Raw genomic sequence first — 14633 nt, forward strand, 5'->3', positions numbered from 1 at the left:
CCATTTCTTTTTAATGTAATGCAACTCTCTTGCATGATTGTCCCATTCACATAATAACAATACTTGGTATATCCAAACTGCATTCCAAGCAGCAGAACCACTACTTTTAGATATCCAGATATTCCAGTTGTACTTGGTGTACTGAATGTGCTTCAACCCCTGTTCTGTGTTTTCATGTTTCTTTCATATGTGCAGCAGGGGTGGGTTCCGGCAGCCACTATTGCTGGTTTGCTTGTGTGTGTGCTTGGCACGCATGCTTGATGCCCGCTGCATGTGCAATGCAATTAAAATTGTTGGTCCGAATCGGTAGGAACCCACACTGGTGTGCAGCATAGCCAACAGATGCTGAAGATGTAAATTCCCATTGAGTAAAAACAGAAGGTTTCTATAAAATGGTATGTGGTAGGTTAAATTACAGGTTATTTTCATGATTAGCAGCCCAAAATCTGTAAGGAAACACCCAAACATGTCCAGGATGCAAAATCTTTGTTGTCCAGTGAAAGCTACCTTTTAGCTCACCCTCAGCACGGAAGGTCACTGTGTGATTTTGATCCAAACATTTTTCTTCAACCTAATAAATTCCAGAGTTGCTCTGGAGGAAAAAATGCAAAAGGAGTATAACAAGTGCTGCTCTGGAAGAAAGATAGAATGTAAACCATTCACCATGAAGCTGATGATTTAAGTCACTACTGCAATATTGGTATGGGAGCCTGATCTCAGTGTTATAGTTACTGTGAGACAGCCCAGAAGGAGAGCCCTATTGTGCTGTGGCACCAGGAGACAGATCTCAGCCTGATAATTGAGATGGTTATGACAGGGGTTGGCAAACTTAAACACTCAAAGAGCCATTTGGACCCGTTTCCCACAGAAAAGAAAACACCAAAAGCCATAAAGATCCTAACTGAAAGCACCTTGTTCAATTCTGGAGCTGACCGGAAGTTCAGTTCCCCCACCATAGAGTCTCCTCCTAGCACGGTGTACTTTTTCCTCTACCTGTCATAACCGAAAGCCCTATCAATTGTGGAGACAACTGGAAAACCCTCCCCTTGCCATAGAGTCTTCTCCAGGCGCACTGTGCTTCTCCCTCCCCCCACGCACCGGAAGCTCTCTCAAAATTGTGGCGCCAACCAGCGACAGAGCCACAGCACAGAGAAGAAAGAGCCACATGCGGCTCCAGAGTCGCAGTTTGCTGACCCCTGGTCTATGATATGGATTTTCACTGCGGCTTTGGCTGAAAAATTGTATTTGCAGGAGTTGAATGAGGTTCAATGCCCAGATGTTTTGGGAAGTGTGGTGGAATGGATGAAGCTACACGATTCTTGGCTTCTAAGGTCTATTGGCTGTCCAACAGAAAATTTCCTGAAGCATAGTGAGAGATGTCTGGGTAGTGGGTGCTGGGCCAGGAGAAAGGACACAGATGTTATTATTTGAACTTTGTGGCCACTAGTCATAAATGTTTTATCACTATGCCTGGGGATGAACATGTGGCTGTGTCCATGCAATGGTGACTTCCCCTCTGAGGGTGGGATTGGTTTTGCATGCCTTGAAGGTGTTGGAGTTGTGCACCTCCTTGTGAAACTATTGTAGTTATCAACAGTCCTGGACAACTTTTACCCAGTCCCCAACCTCCTTTTTCTGGGGAAAGTTCTGAGAAGGTAGTCAGGCTACAGTTTCAGAGGATGCTGGAGTGAACATACTACCTGGTCCATTTTCAGTCCAATTTCAGGCTGGGGCTCAATATTGAGATGACACTGATTATACTTGCTGATGACTTCTGGCCTGGATAGTAGTAGTGCAACTGTCCTGACTGTCCTTGATGTCTCAGTTGCCATATTACTGAGCATATCCTTGTAGGCAGATTATGAGGATTAAGAATGGGGGAGGTAATGGTATTTTCTTTATAGTCAATTCCATTTTGATTGAATGAGCAGAACAGTTGCAGAAACAACAATTTTCTTATTTACAAAGAGGGGGTTTGGTTTTATCGGATTTGAAATTGCACTTTGCAGCTTGTTCTTTGGTTTGGATTAAGGAATGGGTGTTGCTGAAAAACATGCAATAGCAACAGATTTAGAAGGTCATAACTGAGGCATGGATATCTATGTTATGTTTTGTTAAAGTTAAAGTGATTTCAAAATCACTTTATTAAACATTTCATACTGAGAATATAGAATAGATATGGCTGTGCTGAAAACATCTCTATGAATCTCAGCACAAGAAGCATTTTATAGAAGTGAAACAAAGACAAATTGCTAACTACCAGGAATTATTGCAGAATTATCATTTAATGTAATCAATCAAATATAAACTCAAACCAAAAGAGCAATCAATGGCAGTAGGATATAGCTATCAATGGTTTACATTTATCAGAAAAAAATTAAATGGTTAAAATATTATATTGGAGCAAAATAAGAATTTGAAGTGCAATTGTGTAATAATGATGAACGTGTAATTGATAAAATGTATAAACTTTTGTTGACTTTGAAATAGAAGAACAGGTTAAAGAATATATGGTAAGAATATATGGTAAGTATTTTGGGTATAAAAATTATGGATAGGTCAATAGAAAAATATATAGTCAAAAAGGCAGGAATTTACATTGTTATAAACTTAAAAAAAGAGATTTTTTATAAAATGAGGTATTGTTACATGACACCATTTGAAGCCAGAGCTTTTCCTTTCAGGACTGATGGATACATTTAGAAGAGTCATGAAAGATTGTTTTAGTACATGACTGCTGCAGCAATATTATTATATGCAAAAGATAGGAAGATTTTGTACCATGGAGGACAGTCGGTGAAATTGACAGAACTTGCTGAAATGGTGAAATTGACTTCTTTGATTAGAGTAAGATAGATATTGACATTCATCTTATGGATTTTTGCATTAAAAGATTTTGAGACTTTTGGCTTTGATAATTAGAGAAAGGTTATGAAAGACTGGATGAAAGATGTAATATTACAGAGAGTTTGAAGATTGGAAGCCATACCTTTATATTTATTCTCATGTTTTCTGTCTTTGTACATCATTTTTTCTGCCTCTTCTTTTCCGTTTTAATTTTTTTTCATGTTTATTATATCTTTTTTAATGTATTTCTTATGAATTTAAAATCATTTAATAAAAACTATTTTTAAAATCCTCTCACCTAGGTTATACTTTTTAATGTGACAGGAGTGAAAAATCCTTCAGTACATGAGAAATAACCATACCAACTATTTCATTAGTTTATGGTAATAAATATAAGTATACAAAATACTTTAAAAAGTAAGTAATAGTTTTTGCCTGTGTCTTGGCCCTGGTTACTTTTAGAAGCATGACTTTTGGTGTGGGAAAGGTAAAAGGTCTTTATTTAATCTCCTGCCAAAAGTTAACATTTGCTTTAAAATAATAAAATCTGCTAATCATCCGCACATCTTGTTGCACAATATCCTGAGACTGATGAATTAGAAGTTCCTTTTTTTCCCTGTGTATCTAGCTTTTCTTTTACCTAACAGGGGTAAAGCTTATGTCACAGGGCTGCTGCTGCTAAATTTCCGTAGTTTTAAGGATTTAAATATTGCTAATGGCAACACTTTAAAATAAAAACTTACTATTTAAATACCGGTATATGAACTGCTTAATTTTATTGTGTGCTTTTTACTATGAGATTTTAATATTTTTCTGTCTGCAAGTAAATAGCCTTATAAAGTGGGTTTGTGTAAATCTTAGTCCTCTGGAAAAAAATACTGTCATGGTAAATTGAGTACAGGCTAGATCTAATTATCATACTGGTTTTTTCCCATTACACGTTTACCTTTACAGTGACATAGTTACGTAGATGTCTGCCCTTTCATGTATAATACATATATGTTAGAATGATGCTTCATGCATCTGATAAATTCATCTATAAATTCATGAAAATTTTTGCTATAATAAATTTGTTGGTACCTAAAGTGCAATAAAATACAGTGGGGTTTTTTTTGTCTGTCTTGAATCTAGCAGCAATTAGTTTAATTGGATGACACCTTTGGGAAGACATATCTGCCAGTAGTTATCTCTGTTCTTCTGTGTCCTAGATTACAATGCAAGCTATTGATTATTCTGCCAACTCTCATCTGACTTATCTTTTTTTCTTTTGCTTATACCTTCTCAGTATGGTAGACCAAGGAATGTCCTAAGAAAGAGTTGAATAAGGCAAAGTTGTATAAGCCTTTTCATTTTATTATTTTAAAATACGCCAGTGATAGAAATGTTGCACTTATTTTATTACATTAAATGTTATTCTTTTCTCTAATATTTTTATGTATGTTCTTCCTAGTTTGGTAAACTTTTACATCAAATATTAATGAACTTCCCCAATACTGGAGAATTGCATGACACAAAGGAATGGTGGAATAATGGCTTCTCAGAATGACAGCTCAGAGACCAGAAAAAAAATGGCCCCTCTGTACAAGGGACTTGATAGACACCAACTGGACCATAATGGCAATATTGAAAGTAAAATATTTCACTCCAGAAGTAGCACAAGACACTTAAAACTGAAATGTCCTGTAACTGAAAGGCAGCCAGAGACCTCATACAGTAAACTAAGGAATAGATTGAGAGCCACCAAGTGGAATGAAGACCATCCAACAGAATGATAGCCATGGGATATATAGTCATGGAGCACATCAACATCCATGCAATGCAGACAGGAAAAGAACTCTTCCAGTGTACTATTTTTGCTTGGAGGTTATGATGGAAATAGAATTAGTCCTTTCTAACATGGACAAAAATATATTTAATCTTTCCAGCCTTCCCCACATAAGGAATTCACCCACTATTTTTTTAATGTCATAAAGATCTGCATATAACATATTATTTATCTTCTTCACCCATCTTTTTCTAATGCATAAAGGAAACAAATGCAGGATCCAGAGAGAACATTCATATACATTACATACTCAAGCCAGAATTCCAGACTTGGTGGCATGTCATATAGGGGGGAAAAAATCTACTACCTCTTTATCATGCTACCCTCCTCCCAAGCATACTAGTATTTTTCCTCCTCTCTCCATTATAAGCTGCTCGGCGCGCGCCCTTCGCTGGGTCTGCAGCTGCGGCCGACCCGGGTGCGCTCCTCGCGCGCGCCCTGCAGCGGTTTTTCTGCCTTCCTCAACGCTCGTCCCTCCCCTTCCCTTAATTCCAACATCAGTCAGTCCAGCGGCGGAGGAATAAAGTCGAAACCTACAGATTGCAAGGAAGAAGAAGAAAAAAGTCAACCCCCCCCCTTTCCCCTGCTTTGCGGAGGGATCTCTCTCCTCTTCCTTACAGAAGCGAAAGGAAGGGGAGTGCGCGTGTGAGCCATGCGAATCTGTTGAAGATCGGTGGCCGTTACTTCAGGGAGACGGCAGTGGGTGTGCGCACCCGCAAGCGGAAAATTAGTCCCTAGAAGGGAAGGGAAGGGTGGTAGGCTTGGGCGGGGGGGGGAGTGGCTGGAGAACCGCTCCTGGAACTGAACTACTAGAAAGGGGGGAATAAAACGAGGGTGGTGGGGTGTAGAGGAGGAGCGAATAATAAGGGCTTAAGGGAGCGAAGAAGTCGGGTGGGGTGGGGTGGGGTGGGAGGGAGTGAGGGGGCCGTGGTTGTGGAAGAAGCTGCGGAAGGGAGAGGCTGGAGCTGCCGGTAGCCTTGGAACCGAGCGGGAGGGAGCGATCAATTGCGAGTGCCGAGGGACTAGGCGAGGGGGTGGGGCTCTGCTTCATTTTTGATGGGTGTTGCTCAGTTACCCCTAAAGTAAGGAAGGTTTTGGGGACAAGGCGAGAAATAGAGGTAGCACAGAAAGGGGCAGTGCGAGGCTCTTGGGTGGGGTGAGCGCAGGAACCGGCGGGCGTCCTGTCTGCCTGGGAAAGGGGGAAACGTACGTGTGTGTGTGTGTGTGTGTGTGTGTGTTGGGGGGGCTTGGATAGGAAAGAGGGCGACCTCTTCTCAGCTTGAATCTAAGAGACTTCTCGAGTGGTTGGGAAGGAGAATGCGATTTTTGCTTTTCCTGTCATACGTACGGTTTTTTGCTAGCTGGGGGTTTAAAATTAGCTGTCGGGGCGAGTTTCCTTGAAATTTCCTCCCGTTCGCATGCCTGCGGCTAGCCTGCTTATGGTGGTGCAGCCTAGAGAGAGGGGGGTGGGGGGGAGAGTTTGCGGCTGATGTAGGATCGTCGTCGGGTTTCTCCTTTCTCCTTCCCCTTCAGCGCGGAAAGAGGAGGAAGAAAGAGTCAATCGGAGCCCTAGGCGAAAAACCCCAAGAACGTCCATGGCCTCTCGATTAGTCCGTTTTTGGACGAGGTGGATAATGAAATCTTTGTTGCCACAGCTCTGACTACTTTTGAATTTTATTTGGGAACTAGCCAGGGTATATTCTTCCTGAAGACGTTGGGCATTTCACGGAATTACCGCAAAGAAGAGACTTTTCTCATCTAACCTTTTGTAATTCAGATATTTTATTAAAACATGGAAAATGAGATATTCACACCTCTCTTGGAGGTCTTCGTATCGAGCCCACTTGTTACCTGGGTAAGCATTTGTTGATCAGTAATGGAATTTATATAAAGGATTTCTTGCCAAGTACAAGCAGAATTCGTGTCATAGTGATGATAAATATGTTCTGTGTTCTAGGTTAAGACATTTGGATCCTTAGCTGGACAAAATGCAACCAACCTGGAAGAATATGTTGCACTTCTAGATGGAGTTTTCTTAAATGAAGTTATGCTGCAAATGTAAGTTGCTCTGTGATTTCATTGCTTTTTGATGTTTTGCTTTAAGAATTCCTTCAAGAAGGTAGCTCCCTCTCTGACCTTATTTTCTTTCAGGTATTGTAGGAACAGAATAGTGCCTTACAATATTCTCATTTTATATTGTTATTTGATTTTATAACATAGATGTATGCTGTTTTTCTCTGCTATTATATTTTTGATGTCTTACAAATCTCTGATTTCAGTGAAAAAAAGGCGGGGGCAAGAAGAGATAATCAGGCAGAAATAAAGGGTTAAGCACTGCACCTTGCCTGTGCATAATAATAATCTGCCTGTTATTTGTGGCCCATCCCTGCATCTGTAGAGAGCATATGGAATAGCAAATGCTTGATTTTAATCAGTTGTTTATTAAAATGTAGCATGATTTATCTATATCCTGATTCTAGAAGTATTTGTTTGGAACTAAATTTCATTGATTAGGCTAACTACAGTTTTAATATATTTATTCTGGGTTATAATATACATTGAAAGACAGAACAAAAGTATGGAGGATTTAACATGCTCCAATTAAGGACTATACATTTTCATTTTCATATAAGTATTTTGCAATAATTATTATGAAGTCTAATTAGATCTCCAGTTGATTCACTTAGTAAAACAATCACATTAGACTTTATAGGTGATTTTTTAAAATTTGTTTTATTATATTCACTGAAAAATAAAAGTTTGTTAGTGTACAAAACATGCTTTATCAAATAAATGGAAGAGAATGATTCCATGGGGTTGTATTTTATTCAGTAATACAGTTAAAATACATATTTGGTGGGATGAATATAACTTATCTATAATAGGATCTACTATTCAAAGGGCTTAGATTTGTGACTAAGATCCAATTTTACATAGAAACTTTATATTTATATTTAGATGAGATTTCCCCAACTTGGCCATACTAGTTGAATTAATGAATATTGATAAGACAATATTAGGTTGAAGAAGGCTGATTAGATATACTAGCTCCTTGTGCTGTATGTTTGCCCAAGAGCATCCCTCAGAAACTAGTGATTCAACATGTGGGAATCATCATACATGAATCATTATTCTGGATATATGACACAATAATTTACTAAATCTTTTTGACCTAAATAAGGAAGGTCTTCACAAGAAAGCACAATTGTAGTTAGCAATGGAAAAGTGAGAAATTTGTCAAATTTTACTGATTCAGTAAATTCAGTGCTGCAAACCAAATTGAGGAAACTAGAATAACAGGCATTTTAAAAAATTTGTAAATAAAAGTGTACTACTGTAAGGTTTCTGACAGTATTGTTTTAATTGGGGTCACCACCTTTTTTGTCCCCTCGACATTTTGTGAATTTGTACATGATGATAAGGGGCACAGAAGAAGATATGATAGTATGTGAGACTTTGGAAACATTTCAGTGATTTCTAATTCAGAAGCATTTCACTGCCAATACTTGTAAAATTTATTGGGCTTCTGGCAGAAAGACAGGATATTACTGTAACAGATAATTAAATAAAGTTATCAGTCTGCTTTTAAATATGAATTATAATAATAAATTGGCATGGTGGCATAGTGGTTAAAATGTAGTATTGGAGGCTGTCTCTGCTCACTGCCAGGAGTTCAATCCTGACAAGCTCAAGGTTGACTCAGCTTTCCAGTTTCCGAGGTCAATAAAAGGAGGACCCACATTGTTGGGAGCAATATGCTGACTGTGTAAACCGCTTAGAGAGTTCTGTAAAGCACTATGAAGCAGCATATAAGTTTAAGTGTTATTGCTGAATTGTTTTTTTCCTTGTTAATATTGAGTATATATACCAGTGATGGTGAACTTTTTCGGCACCGAGTGCCCAAACTGGAATGTGTGTGTGCGTATGCGCACACTCCAGTAACCCAAAGATCAAGTGGCCAGTGCACATGTGTGAGTTATCTACCTGATCTTTGGGATTCCGGCACGCGCATGCACACTGGCCAACTGGTCTTCACACACGCTAGAGCACCAGGAACCCAAAGACCAGCTGGCTGGCACATGCTTGCGTGTGTCGGAAACCTCAAGAGCAGCTGCCGACAGCGGATGTGCCCCCAGAGAGGGCTCTGCGTGCCACCTTGGGCATGCGAGCCTTAGATTCGACATCACGGATATATACCCTAAGGCAGGAGGGGGAAATCTGAATCTTATGAAAAATATTTGCTTTCCTTAAACCTCCATAGAAGAATTTACAATGCAAGATATATTTCAACTGCTTTGATATCAAATCATAACTACTACAAATATTTAATGTACTCTTGAACATGTGATTGGAAGAATGGTAGACATTACATTGAGTTCATACTTTAACCTCATTGGCCTTAAAGGTGTTTGATTATGGTAGTGGGAAGAGAAGAAAACTTACGCTTAATTTTGGTATCAATTAATTGATGCATTGATCTGTGATTACCTGGCACATAAGGGAATTTAGTGACCTTGGATTCCAATAAAGAAATTCAACGTCGAGTCTGGTTGGGCATCTTCTGAGGGGTTGAGAATAAAACTAAACTTCCCAGTTTTCAGGAGAACCTTCAGCTACCATCCACAGACATCAACAGAAAGAGCCTGGTTGACATTTAGAGAAGTTATGAGGTTAAGAGGAAGCATATGAATGGGAGATCTCTGTCAGACAACCACTAGTAATCCTTGACTCCCCTTGCCCAGACTCAAAAAATGACACAAGATTTTATTGCTAAAATTTATTTGGGAGGTGCATGCAGAGTGTGGGTTACCCATCATTTTATAAATAATAAGAAGAGTCATAATAAAAGCTATCACTTCATAGCATTTCAAATTCCATTTAAAAAAAAGGTTAAGGAATATAAAGAAAAAATGAAGTATAGAGAGATAGAAACCCTTAATACTGGATCCTATGAATATCAGTTTGTCTGCCTTCTCTAAAGCCAACTGAAATATTATGCAGAATTTATAGTTTGGTCACCTCCACCATGTCAGTAGTGTTGTTGCACTGTTGGAGCCCTCATTTGATTTGCCGTGTCAGACTCCTGGAAGCTGGGAGGGGAGGGAATAGAGATTACTTTTTTGGTAGAGGAGGCCATTGCTATCTCTTATGGTTGAGAAGACAATTCTTCCAGCGAAGTGGAATTCAACTTCTGTTTTCTGGACTACCATGTTTCATGACAATAAGAGGTTATCAAGAGGTTGGCAGGGGCTATTTACTCCATCAAATCCAATCCTAAACTTGATTCCAGATTGAAGTGTTCCTGACACAAATTCTCCTTCATTTGCTTCAACACTTCCAATAAAGGAGAGCTCTGTTTGCTGCTTCCTTGGTACTTTGATCAGAAGGACCATGTTGTTTTTTATGTTAGAGATGGAATGAAAATTAAATCAATTCATTCAAATAGAATAATACCTAGAAATATTTCTCATTGTTTACTCTTTGATTATAAATGAGGTGTAAATGTTGAACAGCATTTTTTTTCAAAAATAATTTGCTTATAGGACTATAAAATGCTCCTCAGTATTCTTACTAATTTCTGTGTTCCTATTTGTTGTTCCTGTTCTACAATTTTTAATATTGTAAAGTATGTAATCCACTAATCAAGACCTTAAAACTAAGCCCATTCACAGAAGTCCATAGTTTTTTTAAAGACGGAATTGATTATATGACATCAAATTGTGTCAACTCTTAGTGACTACATGGATTTTTTTCATGACTATGTGTCATAGATACCTTATAGGTCAGTGATGACTAACCTTTACCGGACCGAGTGCCCAAAGCGCACACGGCCGAACCCAGAAAATGCAATGTGTCCCACGTATGCATCCCCTGTGCATGCATCCTCCATGCATGCATCACCGTGCATGTGTGCATGACCCCTCAGCATGCATCCCACCACCCTGCGCATGTGCATGTCGCCCCATGCATGCACCCAGCCTTGTGCATGCACGCGTGCCCCCGTACATGCCCCTCCCCACACACATGTACGGCAGAGACCTAAAGGCCAGCTGGCCAGAGGGAGGCACACGTGCATGCGTGTTGGAGCTGAACTGGAGCGCCGGCTCGTGTGCCATCAGAGAAGATGCTGCGTGCCATCTCTGGCACATGTACTATAGGTTCGTCATCATGGGTGTAGGGTTTCCTGTTTGAGCCAGGGGTGAAACAGCCTAATCCAATGATGGCTAACCTTTTCCGGACCAAATGCCCAAAGCGCACCGACACGCGTCCCGGAGTTGAACTGGGGCAACGGCTTGCATGCCATCAGAGAGGGCACTGCATGCCACCCCTGGCAAGCATGTCATAGGTTCGCCGTCACAGTTATAGGTGATTACCAGTGCTTGCATTACTCTTAGAAGCCTTCTAGCAGCCCATGAAGCTAATAAAGTAATTGCAGTACATGGACGTGTTGTGGTATGTACATAACTATCTGGGTGTTCTGAAGGAAGAGTTCCAGATAGAGGGCATTGCCAGAATCCAAACAGAAAGTGACCAAAGCATGACTAACCTTGAGTATAAATTGATGTAATTGGTGTACAAAATGGTTTGTTGAAATTCCTCTTGGGCTTGGTTGTCACCTGCTGTTGAGGAAAAGACAATAATCTAGAGAGATGATGATGATGATGATGATGATGATGATGATGATGATGATGATGATGATGATGATGATGATGATGATGATGATGATGTTTTTATCCCACTTTTTAAATATATAATTCAAGGTAGCAAACATATGTAGAACTCAAACCTCTTCTCCACAAAAACACTGTGAGGTTGGTTGGACTAAAACAGTGACTAGCTGAAAATCCCCCAGCTGACTTTCATCCCTAAAGCAGAGCTAGAACTCACAGTCTCCTGGTTTCCAGGGCCAGCACCTTAACCAAACTGACTCTGTATAATTTTCCTCAATAAATTAATGAACAAGTACGTTTTTGACTCATTTGTTTAATTGGATCTCTTTACCTAGTTTTATAATTCGTATGTAGAACTGATCATGTTTTTGATGATGTTTGTTTGATTGTTTGTATACTGCCTTTATTATTTTTACAAACAACTCAAGGTGGAAAACATATCCAATACACCTTCCTCCTCCTATTTAACCCATAACAACAACCCTGTGAGGTGGGACGGAAATATTATGCAAAAATATGAACAATTTAAAAGAGTTCACAATCTTTAAGCACTACTGTAAGTTTATCTATATCCACTTTTGAATATACTTTCAAGCAAGTGGCCTTATGTTTGTATCAATCAACAAAATGTACAACATGTAGTCATTTTTGCTCAATGCAGAATCTTAACAAAATAAGCAGGATAAATATTTCATTTTTAATCGGATTTTAACATCCAGAGAGATCACATGAGAAATAAGTGTAAATACACTGGCAAAAACTGCCATGCTACTGAACATTGTTCATGCAGTTGGACTTTTAGACCATAAATCAAACCACAGTATTAAATTACTCAGACCACTAATGCCTTTGAAAATTCTGCCTTTCAATATCTTTAGGTATGTTTAATTTAGCTTTAGTCGAAGACTCCCCTGATGATTATACTGTATGCTTCTTTTTTCCTTCTTCTAAAAGTGGCAATATTGTAATATAATTCTTTCATGATCTCAAATAATGTATGCCACCCTAAAGTATATGCACTTAGATAACTAATGAAAAAAGAAAGAAGCTACTAATATATCAGTGAGATTGTTTAATTCATTTAGTATCTTCTATACATATAAAACAGTGATATAATGTTTGTACACTTCTGTGAAGTTGTGTTCAAATATATTTAAAAACCAAAACACAAGACTACTTTAGGATCTATTTTACTTGGACTATTTGAGGGATCGGTTGTTTGTATGTAGGTCTAACAGGTATGAATGATAGAACAGTTTATGTTATTTATATAAAATATATTTATTTAGCTATACAAATAAATGTTCAAAAGTTCATATGGTAAAGTAGCATGTCTTGTTATTAAATATCTTCAGTGAATATAATGGGGTTTGTGGTCTGTTTATATTTAGAAATCTGGTAGTGTAATGGCTAGATACCTATTTGAGATATTTTGCTGAATGAAAATATAACTAATCCCTAATTAAGTGATGATTGAATATATCTTGTAACAGATTTTGAGAAACAGATAGATTTTGAGAAATGACAGACTTTCTTCTATTTCCTGTACTTTTTCGTTTTTAACAAACAACATTCTGGGTGTTCTTCCCTGTTTTCTCCCCAATTGAAATTAATGTAACTTGTCATATGTAGGTTGCTTTTAAAAGTATAGTAGCTTAAGGCTAGCTTTTACAATTGCGCTAATTACTGACTTCTAGACAAATCTGCCCTATTTTGCTATACTATTCTCTGCTTTAAAGAATGAATTATTGAACTATGTAGGAACCATTGCCTTAAAATACTTATCTATTTTGACTACTGAATTTACTGTTCAGAAATTATTTCATCCATATTGCTGTTTAAATACAGTGCAGTAATAAGGGATTTATGTTGGTATTTAAAATATTTTCAAAGCAGTAGTTTTATTGTTCACTTTTTAGAATATTAGTGCTATATTATCCAATATTGTTTTAGTTGTGTTCTTTTAACTTCTTATACTGGTTATGTAGTAAGCCACCCAAAGTCTTCTTTGCATTTGGCAATTGCAAACATATACATATATACCTATACCTATACCTATATATGAGAGAGAAGGGTACATTTCATAGAAAAACATGACTGCTATCCAAAGTGAATTTTAAAGAATTTTTTAACATAAAATCACTGACTTATTTGGTTCTGCGCTGTTTAACTTCCATGGAGTAGTTTTGTATGGTTTCAGATATGAGTTATCTTCCACTTCTGTTACTCTAATAATTTTATTCAGTTTTTTTACAAATAATAAATGCTGTGTTGTTATGATGAAAGTATACTATATACATGTGTTGATACATTGTTAAAACTAAGGCAGCAACAGGTAAAAATTAAGTGAGATATAGCACAATATTGCATTTTTTTTAAAAAAATCCGTAATCTTGCAGAAATTAAATTAATGTAAATTTGTATTTAAATTATAATCTTATATATTAATTAACCTTTTCATTTGCTAGACATGTTGAGTAAAATGTAATGTCAATGAGTGAAATTTTCCTCATCTAATATCTTTTCCCTCTCTCTGCTCCTCTGTTTTAAGAGCTGGGGTACAAGGGCTGAGAATATAATAACTTTCTTTCTGCTAATGGAACTCATTCCATTCATAAGAAGGATCTCGTTCTTTAAATAAATGTACAGGTAGCCCATAACGTCCAACCACAATTTGACCAGGACTTCCATTGCTAAGCAATGGAAAAACTTGTTAAGTTTTTCATGTTCGATTTTATGACCGTTTTGCCATGGCCATTAAGTGAATCACCATGATTATTAAGCAAATCTGGCTTCCTTCATTTGCTTATGAAGGTCTCTTGGAAAGGTTGTGTAGGGTGGTCATGTGACCCTGGGATGCTGTTAGTTTAAGGCTTATGAATGATTTCCCAAATGAGTATTTTTTAATTCATGTACATAAAATGAGACTAAATCTGAAGCTCAAACACGGTGAGAGAAAACCTGTGCAATATCAACATCGGTAGTAATTGTCACACCACGATTTTTAAACTATGCCGTTGTATTTTGAAAAAAAGTCAGAATAACATTTTTCAAAACAGCTAAGTTTTGCTTATGTTATGAACAAACAATTTGTATTTTGATGGAAATTGTATAGTACATTAATGAAAAACATATGAAGTATATTCTTGAGCTTGCCACCATTTATATGGACAGGACACCAAAGAACTTAAAATGAAAAACTTACTACTTAATAATGATTTAAAGAACAATCTCATCCTGGGTATATTTTACTTGGGGAAAGTAGCGGCTGCTTATCTCTAGATGCTTTT

General features: G+C 37.8%; 1 protein-coding gene across 1 annotated transcript in view; it reads left to right on the forward strand.

Moving 5' to 3' along the window:
* Positions 1-5626: 5626 nt before the first annotated feature.
* CCDC88A (coiled-coil and HOOK domain protein 88A) overlaps positions 5627-14633 on the forward strand; it is a 74123-nt gene continuing 65116 nt past the window's right edge. The window contains 2 exon segments of the mRNA XM_087717510.1: positions 5627-6527; positions 6630-6730. Of these exon segments, the coding sequence (XP_087573636.1) occupies positions 6465-6527; positions 6630-6730 (164 nt within the window). The 5' untranslated portion in view covers positions 5627-6464.

Source organism: Thamnophis sirtalis, unplaced genomic scaffold, assembly GCF_051295495.1.
Source record: "Thamnophis sirtalis isolate CommonGarterSnake01/CBP01778 unplaced genomic scaffold, rThaSir2_p1.2 scaffold_6, whole genome shotgun sequence".
NCBI classification, from domain to species: Eukaryota; Metazoa; Chordata; class Lepidosauria; order Squamata; family Natricidae; genus Thamnophis; species Thamnophis sirtalis.